The 23,055-nt window shown below is 48.5% G+C and overlaps 1 protein-coding gene and 1 pseudogene across 2 annotated transcripts in view; one reads left to right on the top strand and one right to left on the bottom strand.

The window, feature by feature from the left end:
- Window positions 1-21,952, top strand: part of LOC137617136 (uncharacterized) — a 40,062-nt gene extending 18,110 nt beyond the window's left edge. Inside the window, exons 3-4 of one of the 2 annotated variants that reach the window (XM_068346989.1) lie at window positions 2,819-3,736; window positions 21,683-21,952. In XM_068346989.1, the coding sequence (XP_068203090.1) occupies window positions 2,819-3,711 (893 nt within the window). In that variant the 3' untranslated portion in view covers window positions 3,712-3,736; window positions 21,683-21,952. Of the gene's footprint in view, window positions 1-2,818; window positions 3,750-21,682 lie in introns of both variants that reach the window. The other variant, XM_068346990.1, reaches the window with a different exon arrangement.
- LOC137617070 (uncharacterized) lies at window positions 1,657-2,811 on the bottom strand (annotated as a pseudogene).
- Window positions 21,953-23,055: the final 1,103 nt, after the last annotated feature.

Below are 23,055 nucleotides of genomic sequence, written 5' to 3'. Positions count from 1 at the left end.
TTACTCATACGTAGCTATGAGCTTACCTGCCCCCAGTCGGAAGTGAGTCCCCCTCCTTGGAACGTGGTTCGAGTCCTCAGGTCTCTCAAGAGACCTCCCTTCGAGCCATTACGCCAGGCCTCCGATCGCCACCTGTCTTGGAAGACGGTTTTCCTACTTGCCTTGGCCTCGGCCAAGCGAGTTAGTGAACTTCATGGTCTCTCGTACGACATCGGCCATTCAAGGGGATGTGGGGAGGTAACGTTCAGGTTCGTCCCTGAGTTTGTGGCCAAGACTCAGAATCCTGGAGTGCCGGATCGTCGGTTCGACTCTTTCAGGATCGCGAGTCTCCGTTCTGTAACAAACGACCCAGACCAGCTGCTACTATGCCCAGTGAGGTGTCTGAGGTACTACTTGAAGAGAACGGCTGCAGTCCGTCCTCATGTGCGAGCTTTGTTTGTGAGCACAGGCAGGACAAAGAGGAGGGTCACCAGGAACACCATCTCTGCTTGGATTCGAAGGGTTATCCACCATGCCCTGAATCCTGATCCTCCTCCGTCACGTCGCCCTCGGGCCCACGATGTCAGGGGTATTGCTACATCCCTGGCCTTCAAGAGAAACTTCTCTGTGACGAAGGTACTTCAAGCTGGGGTCTGGAAGCGTCAAACGACCTTCACAGCCCACTACCTGCAAGACGTGACCCACAGGAGCCTCGATACGTTCTCTATCGGCCCTGTGGTGGCTGCACAACAGCTGGTCTAACCTCAGGCTCCTTTTTGGACAAGTAGCAGTAGGTTGAGGGCGTTGTTACCCGGTCTTAGTCTGTGTGAATGAAAGAGTATGTCTGACCCTTACTTCTTTCTTCATTCTCCCCTCTCTTGGGGAAGCAGCATCCTGGTCCTCGCATAGCTGACCTCGACCTCTGCAGGTAACCCATGCTTCTTTGTGCTCCTAGTATTAAGCTTAATACTGTTGCGTCTCCCATACCCTGACGAGGTGGTATGGGGAACGTCCTATCCTAGAATTCCTATCTGAAGGTCTCAAGGTCAACTTCATAGGACGAGTCACACACTCCTCCTCACACTACTTATGTAGGCCACTCGTTCCTAGCGATGCTAGGAACCTGTGAGGTACAGGGGCTCCCTCTCTCTAGTGCTGCTCACTGAGGGATCGAGCCCCCGGGCAAGCCAAAGTCAGTAAGGCTGGGGACTTTCCACCCTTCCTAAGGGGTAAGTCACCCTTTGTAAATAGCGTGGTTTGTATTTCGGTTACGGAACAAATGACAAATTCGAAGATAATTTGTATTTTTCCTAACCATACAAACCTTAGCTATTTACACATATGTGCCCGCCATCCCTGACCCCCAAGTCAAGTCCTACCTCTAAGTGAAGTGAAGCAAGTCACCGGTGTGTGGAGGGGGGAGGGGTAGCAAGCTACCCTTCCTCACCCCCCCGCTAACTAGCGCGGGGGTAATTAACTCTCGTTAAAAACTATTGGCTCGTCATTTCAGCTGTGCTAAAAGTAATACCCTTTGTAAATAGCTAAGGTTTGTATGGTTAGGAAAAATACAAATTATCTTCGAATTTGTCATATCTAATACAAAAGTGACACAAGAAATAATTTTGAAAAAAGTTTGTAACACATTACATCCTTTACTATGTCACACATTGACTTGCCCTACACTCTGTTCCCAATCATTCTATCCTGCCACGACACTGATCCTATGCTGGAAAAGTAGTCCGAGAACTTTTCTCTTATTGTTATAGCGGATCGAGGGCATCCTGCTTGTATTGCACCATCACCATCAGTCAGACCCACAACATTCAGTTGTTTTCAAACTGTATACCATCCCTTTCTCTTACTAAGTTGTGTAAAGTGCAACATGCCCTGATAATATTTTCGGCATTCTCAACATGTAAATCCAGTGGTCTATGAAATATGCGCCATTTATTTGTGAGAATGCCCAAAGCACTTTCGATGTATCGCCTCGCTCTTGGTAAGCGATAATTAAATTTTTTTTGTTTTTTTGTGTTGGAGATTTTTTCCCCCATAAGGACGTAGCATGTGAGTAGAGGCCAAAAGCTTCGTCGCCAACGAAAACGAAGGGAAGTGGGTCCCCATTCGTTGACACTGGTTTATCGCTAGGAATGTTCAGTGTATTTTGCTGCATTTTTTGGTAGAGGTTACTGTTTTTGTATATTGAGGAGGCTGATGCTTTACCATAAGAACCGACATCTATAAAAGTAAGCCTGTAGTTTGCGTTGCATGCAGAAAACAACACCATTGAAAAATACTTCTTTTTACAAAATTAGTTAGAACCACTGCCCGTTGGTTTAATGAGCCTCACATGCTTGCCATCGATGGCGCCTATGCAGTTCAGAAACTGTGCTTCACAACGAAAGCCTTCTTCAATTTTCAGCCATTCTTCCTTTGTTAATCCTGGGAAACATAGGTCGTGTAGATACTCCCATATCACCTTGCACACTTCTTGCACGATCCCTCTAGCGGTGGAACTCCCACACCGGAAAATATAATGTAGTTCAAAAGAGGAACACCCTGTTGCTAAGAACCTGAAAAGAACATTTAAAAATTAGTATATTATTGCTAAATTAAATGCATTTACTTACGTATGTGGCTATACTTATAGGGAGAGGATGTTACATATTATAACATGAAACTCATTTTACTCAGATTTTGACGCGACTTTAATTTATCCCGACAAATAATAATACATGAGAAAACGTTGTGCTATCATTGAAATTTTATTCATGTAGTTATTTTAAATGAAGCTAGTGTGTAGACTAATAACTTTATAAATAATCTGTACATCATCTTACAGCTGCAGATCTACAACGGAAATGGAAGAGTTTTAGGGACTGCTATAGAAGAGAATTGACATTGTCGAAGAAAGAAAAATCGGGATCTGGCGCAGGAAGTGGGAGGAAGGAATATTTGTACTTCAAACAGCTGTCTTTTCTTCACGAAATTTGCGCAACAAAACCACATGCAGCTGAAAGTGTCGAGGATACTATAGTGCAGGGAGATGAACGAGAAAACCCAGGAGAGCCTGCACCTTCCACTTCTAATGTAAAAAGGAAGAAATCAACTGTACATTTGGATGAAAAGATTATGCTGGGAGCTATAGCTAAGAAAGCGACCGCCCCTCACGATCATGATACAGATTTCCTTCTTGGTCTGGTGCCTGACTTCAAGAGTATTCCTGAGAGTGTCAAGTTTGATGCTAAGCTTGAAATCATGAATGTGATCAAGAGGTATAAACAACATCCAAATCATCTGTATTTTACATCACATCAACAAACGGTCCCAAGTCCATATTCACGTGCGAGGCGTACATCACACAATTTCGCTCCTAGCATCATGCACGCACAATCAACAGTACCCCAAAGCCAACCCGTGTTATCAAATGATGAAGATGATCCTCTTTGCCTCAATGGTACGAGAGATATGGATCATATTGCAACCAATGAACTGTTGCCAGAATATATGAGAGGAAAAGAACTGACTGACTACAATAATGATAATGATGAAATGATTTGCATATCCAAAAAGGCTATAAGAAGTTACAATGAACGATTGATGTGTAGTGGTTGTAGCCAAAAAATTAAACTTGATTTCGAGAGAAAGGATTTAGATTTTACTTTGGTTACCAAGTGTGGATGTCAAGAACTGGAAGACATTCATTTTATCAAAGTGGAGAAGGTCGAACTGTAAAACTGGTAATATTGGTCAAATTACGGTAAGGATAGAATGTAAGCAGTAAAATTACATTCTTATTGTTCTCTAGTCTTGGGTAGGGCCATAGCCACTGTACCATGATCTTTTACTGTCTTAGGGATAGAGTTTTCTTGCTTGAGGGTACACTCAAGCATACTATTCTATCTTATTTCTCTTCCTCTTGTTTTGTTCAAGTTTTTATAGTTCATGTGAAGATATTTATTTTAATGATGTTACCCTTCTTATGATATTTTATCTTCCATCTTTCCTTTCCTCATTGGGCTATTTTGCATGTTGGAGCCCGTGGGCTTATAGTATCCTGCTTTTCCAACTAGGGTTGTAGCTTAGCAAGTAATAATAATAATAATATGGGAGCCTTTGTATATCAGCGGCCAGTTCCTCCCGTGTCGATTAAAAATGGATATCAACTAAACTAAACTTTCCCCCCTAACTTAACCTACAAGCTGTGGCCTTACCTACTTACCTAACTGTGCCCCTTGCGACCCCCCTTACACTGCTGTATTCTGAGTTAGCCAAAGTGGCCGCTATCATACATAGCCTATGTGAATCTGCATTTGCAAATAATCGGCGCGAAAAATCTATTTTTGGGTGAGATCGCCATGTCGTCCTGATGGAAGTTCCTAAGTAGCTTTTGAAGGGATATATGTTACTACAGTGATATTCCCAGAGAATTACACCTTCAGGTCCCAGAATTCTAACTCCTAGCGCGAATATCCTTAAATTTTCTCTCAAGGATATCGCATAATATCAGAGGACGTATTCTTGACACGCCACATAGCAATCTGCACCCCTAATAGCGTTTACGCTTCGAGGGGGACGTGTCAGAATAGAAGGGGGCCCGTATCAAGGTTACCCCCGTTCTCGTACTACTATTGACCACCACCACAGCGCTATTCCCAAGATGGCGGACATTCCTTGTAGCATTGAGCATGGTGCTACTGATACGATACCTCAGGGATGGATACTGTGAAGATCTTTTCTTTTAGAAAGAAGGGTGGGTCCATCAGGACAACATGGCGATCTCACCCAAAAATAGATTTTTCGCTTCGCTCAAAATCCGTTTTTTGGCCTCAACCCATGTCGTCCTGATGGAAGCATACCAGAGCATTAGTGTATCTGTGGATTTTCATCAGTGCCTAAACCTTGGGAGAACATTTCTCTGATCATTTGGACCAATTGAGACAAATGACATTACCGTTATCCGTCATTATCACTAATCATCCACGATGTTAGTGCTTCCTGCCCCCTACAGGGAAGAGTCATTCTGGACAGTAGAAAAGGGGTCTCAAGGTTAGCATATATTGTATGAACAAACATAAGTATACACTGGATGTACAAACCGTCTTGTAGTTTGTGAATATTACTGAATACTTATCAGTGTTTCTTATATCCATTGCTTGTGAGCATACAAATATATGATGACTGCATACTCTGGACTTTAATCATGCAATTGTCGGGCGAATTAGGACGTAATTACATTCTAATAGACTCTTATTTTCAATAAATGACTAAGTGAATTAGCAAGTAAAACTAATGTAGCATGATAATGGAATTATACATGTCACCTGTTTAGAGATTATATTTCTTTCTTGGGAAGAAAGAAATGATGAGTGCCACTCTCAGATTGAAGAAAATTTATAATAAAATTTCTCTTCATAATTCCTGTACCAGTTACCTTCTATCGACACTGTGTACTACGTACACACGGCACTAGTGCTATTTGTATAATTCCACACCTGGGATTTTTTAACAGAGTTAGTGTCACCATGGTAACACTTATTCAAGGAGGTCACACTAAGAGAGAGGACCCCTTCTCCCTTTAATTGACAGTCCCAGTCAATTAGCTGTTTATCGCAGAATTAGACGGCAGGTTAAGTACTCTACCCGACGTCACCACATACTGCTTCAGATCATGGACCTGCTTAGCATAGTGTTTGTAGAACACTCTGGGTGATTTTCATCCGGTATATGAGCAAGGACATTCAAAGTCCCAAGCAATTAACTGTTTATGACAGTAATCAGGGGGCAGGTTTTAATACACTACCTGCCGCCACTACATAGTGCTTCAGTTCATGGACCTGTTTCGCATAGTGTTTGTAAAACACTCTGGATGATATCCATCCGGTGTATGAACGAAGACACTCAAAGTCCATATACTGAAAGAAGTTCAGTGATGAAGCAATCTTTCTGGGATCATGACCTGTGGGAGTACTGTCAGGATCCGCTCTACGAATAAAGTAGGTGAGCTTCGCCCTCAGCTGTTTTAGGGGTAAGTTTGATCCAGAGGTTTCTCCTTTAAAGAGCTGTCCTCCCCTGAAGTCTGAAGTTCTACAAAGATAGACCTTTAGACACACTACTGGACATAGAGAGACATCTTCCTTCAGAGGGCAGATTCTCCAGGGACCTCACCTTTTAGTGGGTAGCTCATTCTTAGCGAGAAAGGTTGGATCAGGGAAGAGATTCAGTTCTGCTTCTGCGAATTGAATGTGGCCCTTGTCTCTAGATAGGGCCACTATTTCACTAACTAGCCCCTGAGGCTATAGCGAACAGAAAAATAACCTTTTGGGTTAGATCCATAAGCGAACAATCTTCATTGTTCATGGATGAGGCATAATGTAGGACCTTGTCCAAAGACCAAGAGATGGGCTTTGGTGGTGCTGCTGCAGGCCTAAGCCTTGCACATGCCTTCGGGATCTTATAAAAGATCTCATTCGCCAAGTCCACTTGAAAAGCTTATAGAAGAGGTCTAGTCAAGGCTGACTTGCACGTAGTTATCGTGTTGGCCACCAAACCCTGGTTATGAAGATGGATAAAGAAGGACATACAGAAGTTCATTGAAATCTCTTTCAGTCCTTTTGCTTTTACGAAAGCAACCCACTTTTTCCATGATGACTCATATTGTCTTCTATTTGACTTAGACTTGTATTCTTCTAAGAATTCTATACTGTATTGCCTTTTGAGATCCCAAACCTTTTCCTAACCGCTTTGGCAAGAAAATCATGGAATGAAGGGTTCGGGTTCTCTGTGATAAATTGAAGTAGTCCTGGGTTCAGAACTAGGGACAGCCTCAGCCTCTGTTCCTTCCTCAAAGAGGACAGATTGCTCTTGGGCTACTTGGGAGCCAACAGAGCTACTCCTCCCTGGAAGGATCTCAGCATGTTGAGAACTCTCAGCAGGTGATTGGATGAGATGAACTGGAAATCCTAAGTCTATCCCTTCCGTTTCAGAGACGTGATGTCTGTCATTTTTGTTAGAGGATCCTTGTATGGGGCTACGTATTGAGGTAGTTCCTTGACGACGCTCGTAATGAAGAGATCGGACTGCAGTTCAGGGACTTGTTCCCATCTGGAAGAGAATAGGTCTGCGTCCGTGGACCATTCTAGCTCTTATCAGCTTGAACCCAAGCAGAGCATCTACTGTCACATTGCGGATCAATTATACATGAACTGCTGACAGGTGCCACCCCTTTAGGGAAGGGATGGTTAACTACACCTAGACTGTATGAGACGTTCTCTAGCATCGTCAATTGCAGCGTCTCGTTATCGCTTTGGAGTCCCAGATCAGCCGTAGACAGTCTGATCTGCGTGGAGAGAGTTTCCCCACTCATGACAGGACCAACATGGTCTTGGGACTTTCGGGCTTTGATCTTTGTTAGGGAATCGATTAAGGAAGGACCGATATCGGTCTTTTTAGATCTCTTCGAGCGTTTGATGCTTGTTTTCTCCAGACTTTCAACGCATCTTGTAGCAGTGCTCTTAGCACTGGGTCTGTCTCTATTGCGAACTGGAGAGAGATCAGAGCTCCTCCCTGTTCGCGTTTTGGGAATCTGACTGATTACCAGAGTCTCTTGACCGACCTTGCCATCTCCTTTTACATTCCCAAAGGAAAGGAGAGTTGGTGTGACCACAGGCTTCAATGGCTTTTTTGCCATGGAAACCCTTGAGCTGAAGAGAATCGAGACTTCTTGAAGCTTATCTTGCATCCGCGATGTTCCGGGACCGGATCATTTCCTTGGATGTTCATAGACCAGCCAACTTGGGTGCAGCTCACCCCGGCCTCTTGTCCAGGAACATTGTTGCCTCAACATTTCCAAGGCTTAATTATTGCGTGACTGTGTCTGCCAATTTTATGAAGATATCTAGGACTGTGTTTAGTCTGACAAGTATCTTTCTTAGGAAATACGTTACTTTGTGTCTGTATTAGAACTATTCCATGTGGCTAAAGATTTCTATTCCCTAGCCTAGGGTTAGATTAATACAATAAAGAGGTTGGTAGCACCCTCGTCGCGACCTCTAAACAATAAGGGAACGGGGTTCTAGTGCCGGTGTCCCCTAAGCAGTAGAAGAATTCTATTCTTCAGCTTAGGGTCAGCCAGCGCAGGACTAGTCTGCTAGGCCACAGGGAGAAGGTATATCGTACAGACCCTTCAGGAGTGGCCTAGGGAGGTCTAGCATCCTATGTAGGCAGCCTAACCTAGCAAAAGAATTCTATTCACCCTGCTAGTCAGCTACCGACCACAGACTAAATACTCTGAGGTTCTGGCCCAAACCCAAAAACCTGCATCTGCGGTTACAGGGGAAGGGCATAGAAAACCGTAGGATAGTCATGCCTGAATTAAAAATTCGAGGCCGACCCACTAGGGTTGTAGCCTAGGGCTACGCTCAGAGGGAAAGAGGGATTACCCTTAAATCCCCTTTTTGCAGACGTGTAATGCTTCATCTAATTCTAGGAGATAACTATCTCTGCATGAATTGAAATCACAATACACGAGGGCAACCGGGGAAATGTCTGAACGTATAATAAAACGGCCAGGTTAGGTTACCTAGGCGAGACGAGATCTCGGCTACCTCATTCACCGAAACTCTAACTATACGATCGACATAGAAAGGAAAATTATACACATTATAAATATCTTTACAAGTATAATTTGCCTAAATAGCTTACATAATTAATTAATGCTATTTAAAAACCGGGAAGTCGTTCTACTAACTAAATAACACATGCCTAACAAACGACAGCGCCCATGGCGCCTCCGGTATGAGGCTTAGCTTCTAAACACAATAAATTACTTTAATTTCACTGTGAAACAGGAGCTAAAATGACTCATTGTAAAGACCCAATACTCAACTTTCCAAAGGCGAAAGAAGTTGGAGAATGCATAATAATAATCCTTGCAAATCGATCGAAAAGTTAGATCAAGAGGGAACACCACTGAGCGAAATTGCTACAAAATTAGGAATGTCCGCCATCTTGGGAATGGCGCTGTGGTGGTGGTCAATAGTAGTACGAGAACGGGGGTAACCTTGATACGGGCCCCCTTCTATTCTGACATGTCCCCCTCGAAGTGTAAACGCTATTAGGGCTGCAGATTGCTATGTGGCGTGTCAAGAATACGTCCTCTGATATTATGCGATATCCTTGAGAGAAAATTTAGGGATATTCGCTCCAGGAGTTAGAATTCTGGGACCTGAAGGTGTAATTCTCTGGGAATATCACTGTAGTAACATATATCCCTTAGGAAGCTGCTTTAGGAACTTCCATCTGGACGACATGGCTTGAGCCCAAAAAAGTAATATAAAAAAGATGAAACGAAAATGAAAGTATTCAAGGACTGCATGACACCTCTCCTTAAGGAGAAGAAATTGCTCTTATCATTCGTTACTAGTGGGATATTGGTTTCAGTTTTTATTTATCCAAAATTGAAATTGTTCCGACACAATGTAAACCCATCGCTGTTTATAGGGATTTACTTTTGGCGGAGCTGGAAGACTAGCCGTGAAGACTTTTAAGCGAGGTATAACTGCAAACCCGCTAGTTGGCGGGGGTAGCCAGCTACCCCATTCACTCGCACACCAGTGTATCTGACCCACTTTCTCTTTTGACTTTGTCAAGAACGGACGTTACCGCTCTCTGCCTACCAACAGACTTGCCATTGTGATTAACTCTTCTATTCATTTTGTTTTCAGGTGTGTGTTGCTTTTTCCTGCCGTCCATCGTACGGACCTGTCTGGGACCTGAAGGACGCTGTTGTGGGACCTTCATATCCTTCGCCAAAACCGACCCCCTATTTGTTGTGTCTAGCCTGCTGAAAACGGCGTTGTGACCTGGCTAATACATGTGATGCTGGGAGTGGTCTTGCCCCCAATGGAAATGATTTGGGTGCTGGCGCAAGAAGAAGTCCACGAGAGATTCTTCGCTTTCAGGGTCCTCCTTGAAATCTAAGAAACCTCGGACCTCTTCCTTGACTCCCCGATCTCTTCCCAAAGATCGTGCTCGATCGTTCTCTTCCGAGGATCGGTCGAGTAGGAGTGTTGACCAGCTAACACGAGGCCATCAATCCAGGGACAAAGCTGCTTCCCCTAACGAAGCAACTCTGCTCCTGCCCTTGGGGGAATCATTTTCTCTTTCTGATTTGTTACAAGGTTGGTCGTCGCTGTGGGTTGCAGGTCCACTTTTGAAGGATGTGTCGTTGGGTCTTCTACTACTGGGGATTGAGAGGAGACATTCTCCGGTTTCCTTGCCCGCTCCTGCTCCTCCCACCGAAGACTCTGTTCTTTCCCCTTCAAAAGGATTGGGTTGAGCAAGTACCTAGGCCTGCTAGACGCCACCATGTCTCCCCGTTTTCCATTCAATTTGCAGCGTGGCTCCCCTGCTCACCACTCCAGCTTCGACCTACTGTTGACGACAAGAGCCCTTGCCATCGCAAGGTCTCCTCGTCTTCAAGGGATTGCAGTCCTCTCCGCCCGACCAGATATTTGCCTTCACCTTCCATCAGGAAACAGCTCTCGGACTCCAAGGAATGACAACCATCTTGCCACTCTCCTCGTGATCATCACGTGCCTTCTCGTGAGCATCACTCGCCAGCTTGTAATCGTCACTCTCCTGACTGCGAATCACCAGCTCGTGATTGTCACTCGCCTGTTCGCCTTTTGCTAGCTTACCGTTTGCCTCCTAGACCATTTCTCAGACACTTGTCTGCGCGCCACTCGCCAATGCACTGCTTGCCAACTCGCTGATCATCAGCTCAACATTCGCCGGCTCATGATCGTCCTTACAAAGGACACGCTGACCTTCCACCCGTCAGACCTGCTGACCTGCCGTCGCCGTTCCTGGCTGCTGACGCGCTGTGGGCGCCAACGCATCCTGTTGTAAAACGGGCAACGGTCCCTTCGGGGCATCAGGGCGTATACGCAAGATAGTGCATACATCCCTTACGCGCCAGGTCTCTCCTGCGCGCAAGCACTCATCAGCAGAGGAAGTTCCTGTTAAAGTGCGCCAGCGCTCTCCAGATCGTCAGCGCGCTACTGCGTGCCATACGCGCCCACGCTCTCCGTGCCAACGATCTCCTGCGCGCCCACGATCTTCTGATCTGGGCGCAGTGGGGAAGTTAACTTCTTCCCCTGCTCGCCAGCGCTCACCAACGCGCCATCGGTCCCCGCCTAGGCGCCATCCCTCGCCAGCGCGCGCAGTCTCCGACGCACACCCACGAGGTTGCGCGCCCACGCCCATCGCCACAGCCGGATGTGTGCTGTCATACGCGCCCGCGTGCAGGAGACACATATCTTGCTCGCTGGCGCCCAACGGTATCGCCCGCACGGGCTGTTCGGCCGGACTCTGCGCGCCCGCGCGCGCTTATCCATCCTTCAGTGCACCCTCTGCCTTCGCCAGCTCGCCGGCAACAGTCTCCTGCACGCGACCCAGGGCATTCCCCATTTCGCGACCTCCAGCACGCTCCCCAGCGCGATCCTCAACCCCCCACGCGCGATGCTGCAGGACAACGCGCGGCCAGGTCATCATCGTCGCGTTCACCCCCACGCAAGCGCAGAACAGCGCGCTCGCCGGCCGGGGGGAAGAATCCGGACAGGTCCAGGGACTTTTCTTCTCCTTCATCTTTTCAGGCAAACCCCCCTTGGTAACTCCTCCTAGGGATCGGTCGATCCCCTTCCCTCCAGAGGGAGTTCCCCTGTCAGTCAGCAGCCTTGGTTTGGGTCCCTGGTCAGAGCGGTCATGCAGGCTTTTAAGCCTGTTCCCTCTGAGCTGGGCCACAAGTCCACGAGTCCCCCCAAAAAGAGTCTTTGGGGACAGGAGACTGCGCTGAGCCCTTCAGGAGGAGAGCTGCAGGAGTCAGAGCATGCGTTCTGGCAGGTTCTGACCCTTATGAGGAATCTCAATGGGTTTGCGGATCCAGAGATTCCCCCTCGTGAGGGCAAAGACACGGTCTTGGACCGAGTCTTTGGGACTCAAAAACCCTCAAAGGCCAGTGCGGCTTTGCCCTGGTCTCAAGGGGTAAGACACGGTCTTGGACCGAGTCTTTGGGACTCAAAAACCCTCAAAGGCCAGTGCGGCTTTGCCCTGGTCTCAAGGGGTAAGACACGGTCTTGGACCGAGTCTTTGGGACTCAAAAACCCTCAAAGGCCAGTGCGGCTTTGCCCTGGTCTCAAGGGGTAAGACACGGTCTTGGACCGAGTCTTTGGGACTCAAAAACCCTCAAAGGCCAGTGCGGCTTTGCCCTGGTCTCAAGGGGTAAGACACGGTCTTGGACCGAGTCTTTGGGACTCAAAAACCCTCAAAGGCCAGTGCGGCTTTGCCCTGGTCTCAAGGGGTAAGACACGGTCTTGGACCGAGTCTTTGGGACTCAAAAACCCTCAAAGGCCAGTGCGGCTCTGCCCTGGTCTCAAGGGGTAAGACACGGTCTTGGACCGAGTCTTTGGGACTCAAAAACCCTCAAAGGCCAGTGCGGCTCTGCCCTGGTCTCAAGGGGTAAGACACGGTCTTGGACCGAGTCTTTGGGACTCAAAAACCCTCAAAGGCCAGTGCGGCTCTGCCCTGGTCTCAAGGGGTAAGACACGGTCTTGGACCGAGTCTTTGGGACTCAAAAACCCTCAAAGGCCAGTGCGGCTTTGCCCTGGTCTCAAGGGGTAGAGTGCTAGAGACAAGGTCGAAGCCCAGCTCTCCGAGCTTGCCTCCTCCAGCCGATCCAGTGCCGGCAACAAACTCCTCCCACCTCCTCATGTCCAAAGAGGAGGTACTTTGACATTGTTGAGGATACTTGTTTAGCTCTTCTACTTCACCACACCACTCTTTGGAAGATCTTACCAGGGGAGTCCCTCTAGAGAGACTCTCCAACCGGCAGGTCTCGTTCTCGGCGACGAAGATCCTTAGCCAGGAGAAGGTAGCGAAGTGTGCCATGCAGGCAACTTCGTGGCTGGACATCTGGCTAGGGTCCCTAGGCATCCTGTTATGTTCAGAGGACTTGTCCAAAGAAATTTACCAGGAAGGCCATGGAGACCATTTTACTCTCGGGCACTCGCACAAGGGAGTTTCTAGCCCACCAAGTTTCGAACTCGTGGGCTAATAACATCTTGAAACGTCGGGATGCGGTGTCTGAGAGATTCCATCAAAAGGTCCCCAATACCAAGATCAGCAGGCTCAGACATTCTTCTGTTATGGGAAAGAACTTGTTCGACCCTAAGGATGTGGAGCAGGTGGCCAAGAGGTGGAGGAAGTCCAACCAGGACGCTCTCCTACATAGGGCTCTAACATCGAAGCCCTATAAACCTCCAGCACCCCAGCAACCACGTCCTACCAAGACCACGAAACCGGTAGCTGCAGCGAAGACAACAGTGTCTAAGCCCTTTCCTGTCAAGGACAAGAAAGGCAAAAAGTCCTCCAGGGGAGGAAAGAATCTTAGAGGGAGCAGCCGAGGCCGCAAACGCTAGGATTGGCAGTCCTCCTGCATGTCCACCAGTGGGGGGATGCCTACAAAGTTGCGTGAACAGGTGGCAGCAACTCGGGGCCGATTCCTGGACGATTTCCGTAATCAGTCAAGGATATCGCGTTCCGTTCACAACATCCCTACCTCCCCTGACAGCGGATCCAGTGTCGTTGAGCTCCCTTGCCCTGGGGACGGGCAAGGGGGCGAGCCCTTCGGGCAGAAGTCCAGACCATGTTGAAGAAGGGCGCTCTCCAAGAGGTCGTCGACGGGTCCCCAGACTTCTTCAGTCGACTCTTTCTTGTAAAGAAGGCGTCTAGAGGCTGGAGACCAGTCATCGACCTCTCAGCTCTGAACAGGTTTGTTAAGCAAACTCCGTTCAGCATGGAGACCGGAGACGCGGTCAGACTTGCAGTGAGACTGCAAGACTTCATGTGTACACTGGACCTGAAGGACGCGTACTTCCAGATTCAGCCTAGACAACAAGGTGTACCAGTTCAAGGTGCTGTGTTTCGGTCTCTCCTCAGCACCACAGGTGTTCACCAGAGTGTTCACCCTAATATCATCATGGGCACACAGGATCGGCATCCGTCTCCGTTATCTGAACGACTGGCTGATCCTAACAGACTCGGAGTTAGCCCTTCTTCGACACCGAGACAAACTTCTGGGACTTTGCCAAGATCTGGGGATCATGGTAAATCTCGAGAAGTCCTCTCTGCTTCCCACTCAAAGACTGGAATATCTAGGCATGATCGTAGACACCAATCTCCAGAAAGCCTTCCCATTAGACGACAGGATAGCAAGGCTGAGGAAGGTTGCAAGTCCTTTCCTCAGATGAGAAGAGCTTCCAGCCCAATCGTGGTTACGTCTCCTCGGTCACCTCTCATCCTTGGCTCGTCTAGTTCCCAACGGTCCCTCCTATGGCAACTCAAGTCTCGGTGGAATCAGGGTTACGATTCTCCGGACGTCATGATCCCTATGGGTCCTGCAGAACAGACGGACCTTCAGTGGTGGGTGACAGACGAGAACCTACGAAGAGGAGTGGATCTTCTCGTCCTCCCCCCGTATTTGATGCTGTTTTCGGACGCCTCAAAGAAAGGGGGGGGGCCTCTTTCTGCAACACAGGAACTCAGGCCTGTGGTCAGAATCAGAAAAGTGCCTCCATATAAATCTGCTAGAAATGTAGGCCGTATTCCTGGCCCTTCAACAGTTCCAACAATACCTGGCGGGTCACTCTGTGGTGATGATGAGCGACAACACCACAGTAGTGGCTTACTTCAACAAGCAAGGAGGTACCTTTTCAAAGCAGCTATCCCATCTTGCAGTAGAGGTACTGAGATGGACCGAAGCCCACTCGATTCCACTATCGGCTCGCTTCATTCCAGGCAAGAGGAATGTGCTCGCCGACAGTCTGAGTAGAGCGTCTCAGATAGTGAGTACCGAGTGGTCTTTAGATCATCTAGTAGCCAACAAAGTCCTGACTTTGTGGGGTTCCCCGACTGTGGATCTGTTCGCTACAGTGCTGAACTTCAAGCTTCCGCTGTACTGCTCCCCAGTCCCGGATCCCAAGGCGCTCTGGCAAGATGCCTTCCAACAACGGTGGGACAACATCGACGTATACGCCTTTCTCCCGTTTTGTCTGATGAGGTTGGTGCTCAACAAGACCAGAATATCGGTCAATCTTTCGATGACCCTTATAGCTCCGCTATGGCATCACGCGGAATGGTTTCCGGACCTTCTGCAACTCCTAACGGAACTTCCGAGAGAACTCCCTCCGCGACACGAGCTACTCAAACAACCACACGCCAACATCTTCCACAAAGCCGTAGCTTCGCTACGACTTCATGCCTGGACACTATCCAGCATCTCCTCTCTGAGAGAGGATTTTCGCAACAAGTTGCGGTCAGGATGTCTGGACATCTGCGAAGGTCATCCGCATCAGTCTACCAGGCAAAGTGGGGAATCTTCTGTGGTTGGTGTCGTGGAAGGGTTATCTCTCCACTCGAGGCCACTATTCCAGCAATAGCGGAGTTCTTCGTGTATTTGCGGGAAGAAATGCGCCTTTCAGTCTCGACGGTGAAAGGCTATCGCTCAGCCTTAAGTCTAGCCTTCAGGCTCAAAGGAATGGACATTTCTTCCTCGCTGGAACTTTCCCTACTCATACGAAGTTATGAACTTACCTGCCCTTAGTCGGAAGTGAGATCTCCTCCATGGAACGTGGTTCAAGTTCTCAGGTCTCTTAAGAGACCTCCCTACGAACCATTACGCCAGGCTACAGATCGCCCCCTAACTTGGAAGACGGCGTTCCTACTAGCTTTGGCCTCGGCCAAGCGAGTCAATGAACTTCATGGTCTCTTATGACATAGCCCATTCAAGGGGATGGGGGGAGGTAACGTTCAGATTCGTCCCTGAGTTTATTGCTAAGATTCAGAATCCGGGAGTGCCGGACCCTTGGTTCGACTCCTTCCAGATTTCGAGTCTTCGTTCTGTGACAGATGATCCAGACCATCTCCTACTGTGTCCAGTAACGAGTCTAAGGTTATATCTCAAAAGAACGGCTGCAGTTCGTCCCCAGGTGCAGGCATTGTTTGTGAGCACTGGGAGAACTAAGAGGAGGGTTACCAAGAATACCATCTCGGCATGGATTCGTAGGGTGATCTATCTGTCCCTGAATCCAGACCCTCCTCCGTCACGTCGCCCTAGAGCACGTGACGTCAGGGGCGTAGCTACATCCCTGGCCTTCAAGAAAAACTTTTCAGTGATGCAGGTGCTACAAGCTGGGGTGAGGAAGCGTCAGAGGACCTTCACAGCCCACTACCTGCAAGACGTGACCCACAGGAGGTGGTTTAACAGCTGGTTTAAAACATCAGGCTCCTTAATGGACAAGTAGCAGAAGGTTGAGGGCATTGTTACCCGGTCTTAGTCTGCATGAATGAAAATGTATATCTGGCCCTTATTCTCTACTTCATTCTCCCCTCTCTTGGGGAAAGCAGCATCCTGGGTTCTCTGCACAGCTGACCTCCAACCACTGCAGGTAAACCATGTTTCCTTGTGTTCCTAGTATTAAGCTAATACTGTCATGTCCCCATGCCCTGACGAGGTGGTATTGGGAGAGTCCTAGCCTAAGTTTCAATCTAAAGGACTTCAGGTCAACTTCCTAGGACGAGTCACACTTTTTTCCTTCACACACAGCTTACGTAGGCCGCAGCCCTTGCGTAGCAAGGTTTTAGCGAGTTGCAGGGACTCCTTATTGTTTAGTGCTGACATACTCAGATACTAAGTCCCTGGGCAAAGCCAAAAGCCAGTACTGGTTGGGACTTTCCACCCTTCCTAACAGGTGAGTCACCCATATTAAATAGCGTGGTTTGTATGTCAGTTACGGAACAAATGACAAATTCGTAGGTAATTTGTATTTTTCCTAACTATACAAACCTTAGCTATTTAATCAAACTTTCCCTCCAGCCCTATCCCCCTTGAAGTCCTACCTCCAAGCAAAGTGAGCTCAAGCACAGGTGTGTGTGAGGGGGCGGGGGGGAAGCTACCCTCTCTACCCCCATGCTAACTAGCGGTGGGGTAGTAAACCCTCGTTAAAATTCTAATGGCTCGTCATTTCAGCTACGCCAAAAGTAATAACATATATTAAATAGCTAAGGTTTGTATAGTTAGGAAAAACACAAATTACCTACGAATTTGTCATTTCACTTCTAAATTTGCCATTTTGCTAAGCTGTGAAGACAATGCTTTCATGTTCCTTTAGGAAACTCAAGGATTTTAAATATTTCCTTATTCATTTAAGTCTGTGATATCTTAAATAATAATCAAATCAAGTGCTTGTTTAACACCATCACTACCAGAGCTTTGATCAAAGTAACTAAAGACTATCACAGGGTAAAGCTGATATTTCTTTGGAAACTTCTGTACCAAATTAAGTTGTTCCTAGTAACCATTTGTTCCAACACGGAGTACTTACCTCAAACTACTTTCTTAGGAGGATCTGGGATCTCATTAACCGACCAAGAATTTTGCGTAGTTCCCCCTCTCTCCGTTACCTTGTTGGGGCGCTCCGGGGCGGAAGGATACGCAACCTGGGGTCAGTTCCCGAGGCAGTGCTGGTAGGTCTGAATCGTCAGTAAGCGTCTGGTCGCGGCGTAGATATCATCTCGCCGCTCTCTCTCACTTATCCCGTCCAATCACCTTGTGTACCACGTGTTCCTTTGTGTTCCTTACCCTTTTCCCTTGTGTTGCTTGCGTGTCCGCGTGTCCTTATTATAGAATCCCAGCGTCGTTGCCCTGGGCCCAAAGCTGGTAAGTCTTGCGGAGCCTGGCTGTCCAGGCCGGATGTCAACCTGCACACGCTGTGCGCCTCGTGTCGAGGAAATAAGTGCCCCCCTTCCTCCACGTGCCCGGAGTGCGAGTCCTGGCCAGAGCTTCAGTGGACCCTGTTCGCCACTAAGAAGAAAAAGGCACCCAAGCGATCTCCCAAGAGGGCGGGCCTCACCTTGCCGCTAATGCGCCCTCAGCGCTTTCAGAGAGAGGTTTTCCTTCACCTTCCCCTATCCAGAGTAGGGGACGAGGTAAGTCCGTTGCAGGGAAATGGCCCATAGTTGTTCCCTGTGAGTCTGATGTCGGGGATTCTGTTAAAGAGAGGCCTACGCAGACGAGGGGGGGGCGTCTGCTAGTGTGGCGGAATTATGTGTTGTGGATCAAGTTCTGGTGCCTGCACGACCCGTCTCAAGTGAAGACCCGGTGTGGGGGAAGCCCGAAACAGCGCCTACCCCTCCATCGTGGCAGTGTTTTTCAGGTTCGGGGGGTTCCCGGGGCGGCCGGGACAAAGAAAGGAGGAGCACGTGTTCTTCGGACCCCGACTCCATTGTTTGGACAGTGCCTAGGACACCCTTCAGGTCCCCCATGCTGCAGGAAGAGGAATTCGAGGGATGGTTTGCCTCTCGGGCCGCTATACGCACGCCCCGGCGCCTTTAGCAACGCTTCCCCCGGACTTCATGGACCCCTTGACCCCGGTATCCAGACCAAGGGCCCCTATAAGGCTCGTGACAGAGTCAGCTCCTCCTCCTCATCTTCCTCCTCGGACAGCTCCTCGACCTCCAGCTTTTCCTGGAATTTTCCTGGACAGCTCCTCGACCTCCAGCTTTTCCTGGAATTTTCCTGGACAGCTCCTCGACCTCCAGCTTTTCCTGGAATTTTCCTGGACAGCTCCTCGACCTCCAGCTTTTCCTGGAATTTTCCTGGACAGCTCCTCGACCTCCAGCTTTTCCTGGAATTTTCCTGGACAGCTCCTCGACCTCCAGCTTTTCCTGGAATTTTCCTGGACAGCTCCTCGACCTCCAGCTTTTCCTGGAATTTTCCTGGACAGCTCCTCGACCTCCAGCTTTTCCTGGAATTTTCCTGGACAGCTCCTCGACCTCCAGCTTTTCCTGGAATTTTCCTGGACAGCTCCTCGACCTCCAGCTTTTCCTGGAATTTTCCTGGACAGCTCCTCGACCTCCAGCTTTTCCTGGAATTTTCCTGGACAGCTCCTCGACCTCCAGCTTTTCCTCGTCGGAGGACTCCAGCGGCCAGGACACCATGAATAAGCGGAAGGGGTCCAGAAGAAGGAGGGCTAGCTCCCAAGCAAGCCCGGCCAGAAAGAAGTCGAAGTCCTCGAGAAGAAAGAGTAAAAAGAAATGGAGTTCCTCGAGAAGGAGGTTTGTTAGAGCGGCTTTTCACCATCGTGGGTCGAGCAAGACGGCTGCTGCCCCAGTGCCTGCATCGGTGGCCGCTGGAGCCGCTTCCGTGACCTTGCCCAGTGTCTCTTCGGCTCCGCCCGCTCGTCGGGTGCAGTCGTTGGCACACTTTCCTTTGCCCTTGCCCAGCAAGTCATCGGCTCCATCCGCTCGACAGGAACGCCCACAGATGAGACCCGGCGGCTCAGCCCCCAGCCACTTCGTCGCGACGGCTCCGTCCAAGTTACGGAACCTGCTGCTGCCGCGACCGTCAAACAGTTCCATCCGGACTTCCCCGGGAGGGGGTAGACCCATGACGGCTACCCCCGCCCCGGCGGCTCCAACCGCGACGGAGGCAGCCGCTCCACCAACCCGTCAAGAGGGAACGGATTCCTCCGCTCCCACAGATCCCTCCGTGTTCGAGGATGCTTCTGACACGGAGGTGCGAATAGTAGAGGAGTTGCTGGACACTGGCGAGTGCTGCCCAGACGAGGTTTCGTCGTATAGGAAGGTTCTGGCCCTAATTCGCCACCACCATAGGCTGGACGAGCCCCAGCCTTCGTCAGAACAAGCTTGGCTGTCAGGTTTAGGCAGGATTGTTGACAATCCTGTCCAACAGAAGCCATCCCTGATCTTACCCTTAGCGCCCGTCGTTGCCCTGGGGTTGGAGCACGTGGATCGTTTTGTGTCGGGCCCGAAGAACTCACTGAGAGCCCAGGGTTCCTTCAAGCTCCTACCGGGACTTAGGACCGAAAAGAAGTTTTATGTGCCAGACGGGCGGCACACTGGAAGAGGCCATCGCTGCCCTGAACAAGGCCAACACCGATGAGCGGAGCCTTAACGCATCGGTGGTTTTCTCACAAGCAGAGGCCGCTATGATGGAGGACACCGCTCAAGACATAGTTAACGTGACCTCATGGCTGGACTGGTGGGCTTGCACCCTAGCAGGGTTTCAAGTGGCGCACGACCTATCGGTTCCAGAGAACCAGGCCCTGTTACAAGAACTAATCTGCTTGGGGGGGAAGGTGAGGAAGTTTCTCACCTTCCAGTCCCTTACCCAGACAGCGAATTGGGTTCTGAGAAGAAGGGACACGGTGCTGAACAGGCTGCCCCGTAGGCTCCCCGAGCGAGAAGCAAAATTCCTAAGGAATGCCCCGGTCTGGGGTGAGACCGTGTTCCCCCTTCAGACAGTGGCGGAGACACTAGAAAGGGTGGGAAAATTAAAGGGTTCGTCCGAGCCCAGGCAGCAGTTGACAAGGCGGCCCTCACACAGAAGATCGTCAGCGGACGGGGCCTACCCGCCTACGCCTCTGGCTTGGCAGGAGGCCTCCTCCCCTTCCTGGCACCAATCCCCACCGCCCTCCCGCAGGAGCGGTGCCCCATCCCAGGCCTCCTTTTGACCTAAATATTCCCGCTCAAGGAGAGGCCATTCTAACTGTCTCCCCAGAAGGAGGAGATAGGGAGAGAGGCCCCCTACGCCTTCCCACGCCTCAGGTGGGGGGATGCCTCAAACATGGCAGTGAGCCAAATCTTACGAGCGGGTACTTGGGCCAGACAATCCACCTTTACAGCCCATTACCTGAAAGATTGTACGAGAAAGTCCCTGGATGCCTTCTCCATTGGGCCAGTAATTTTGGCCATGCAACAGGTTTAGTGGTTTTTGGGTCCCGGGTAGCCCGTGGGAAGTACATCGCAAGCGACACAAGTTCCTCCTTACTCCCCCCTTCCTTGCTACCCTCTCCCTTCTCCCCTTTTCCTATCCTCCTTCCATGTGAGAGATGGACGTTGAGGGACACCATGTCCGGATTATATATAAAGGTGAGTTGTACATAAGGTAGACTTTTGCGTGCTTTCCCCTACCCTCCCACCCCTCCACTGGGTCGTCTAGACCAAGCCTCCTATCTAGGTCTCGTGCCCCAGGATGTTATGGGTAGTCCGGCCTGTATAAGTCTCCTAAGAAAGTAGTTCGAGGTAAGTACTCCGTGTTGGAACAAATCAGAAATTTTAGGTTATGTGTATTTTTCCTAACAGTACTTACCTCGAACTACTTTCGGGTGATGGCCCACCCATCCTACCCCAAGTATCTTACAGGAGTTCGAGGAGGACTTAAAACATACGCTTACTGACGATTCAGACCTAGCAGCGCTGCCTCCGGCGCTGACCCCGGGTCGCGTATCCTTCCACCCCGGAGCGCCCCAACAAGGTAATAGAGAGAGGGGGAACTACGCAAAATTCTTGGTCGGTTAATGAGGAGATCCCAGATCCTCCTAAGAAAGTAGTTCGAGGTAAGTACTGTTAGGAAAAATACAAATTACCTGAAATTTGTGATATTAGTAACTAGTTTATGGCTCTTACAAATGCAAAATTTAATTCACCCACTTTTACTTAAGAGGAACAGGCTTAATCGCATTTATTATGTACTGACAAGAATTATTCAAGGGTCACTCTCAAATATATTCCAACTAGCCAAATCAACCACCTTAACAAGGGGATATTAATGGTCTTTATATTCCAGGGCAAAGCTACAGAACTGAAAACCTGGATGAAACTGATTGGAACAGAGGCTTGGGAGAGGAGAGAGATGGAAAGAATTTGAGGGACTTATGAAGTGACCAAGGACTGCGATGAGAAAGAAGTGTCTGTGATTCCATACCTCTCCAATTCTTTCCTTTTTCAAGTGGGTGGGCACACTGTATTTCTTGCCTCCATGCAACAAGACATTCTATTAGATATTTAAATTTTTGTAATGTACAGTATTTATGTTTGTAATAAAAATTTCCACGTATTTCTATACCTTTTATTTTGTATCATTTTATATATAATTTAGTAGATTCATTAGGCAGTGACTTTCTCCCATTGAAAATGTACTGTAATGCCTTTTGTGTAAGTTCAGCTTGTTGCTAAGCTTGCTCTGTGCAATCACACCTACACTATAGGCCGACCAAGCAAATAGAGTTTATACAAAGACGGTAATCTTGCAAAAATGGTTCATATCTTCTTTGGATGCACCAGAATTTAGCAATAAGCAGAGGTTGCATTAAAAGTTAGCACTATTATACACTTGAGCACTACCAGACTTTTTGTAGTATTACCATTATTTGTCTTAGTTTACCATTCCAACAACCCGCACTCTCTCGCAAGTGAAATATTAAGTCTACTATATACATGAAAGTAAACAAAAAATTCATGTTTTTACAGTACTGCAAAATGTGCTTGAAAAGAAATAACCCTTGGGGGTTGAGGGTTGGAAAGTTCCAAATAGCCTGGGGGTAAAAGGGTTAATATAACTCTTAAGGATATCGCATAATATCAGGGGACATATTTCTTGATACAACACATAGCAATCTTCACCCCAAATAGAGTTTTCGCTTTGAGGGGGAAGAGTGGTAAAATTGAAGGGAAGCCATTATCAAGGTTACCCGGTGGATCCCCTCCCGGTACCACCCCGGCGAACTATTCCTTGTTGCAATTAAGCATGGATAGCCGCAGATACAGTAGTTTCGTGTGGGGACTTTGTTACATATATGTATACTCCATTTTAAAAAGGAAGAGGGTCCATCAGGACGACATGGCCATATCACCCAAAAATAGATTTTTCGCTTTGCTCAAAATTCGTTTTTTGGACTCGGCCATGTCGTCCTGATGGAAGTTTTCCACAGAATTACTTGAAAGTACTATATCTTTGGGTTTGTATAAGTGCCTTTACCTTGAATGAGTTCCTTTTATGGTCTACTAGACCTTTATACTGTATATGACATTACCATTATTTGTCATATCCACTAAGCTTGGAACTAGCTTAGTGCTTCCTGCCCCCTGCAAGGAAAGTGTCGACTTCGACTAAAAGGATTCAAAGTTTTTATCTCCATAGGGACGGACGGTAAATCTTAG

Source organism: Palaemon carinicauda, chromosome 23 (assembly GCF_036898095.1).
Source record: "Palaemon carinicauda isolate YSFRI2023 chromosome 23, ASM3689809v2, whole genome shotgun sequence".
Taxonomy (NCBI): Eukaryota; Metazoa; Arthropoda; class Malacostraca; order Decapoda; family Palaemonidae; genus Palaemon; species Palaemon carinicauda.
The sequence above is the reverse complement of the archived record's forward strand: the minus strand, read 5'-3'. Positions and strand labels throughout refer to the sequence as shown.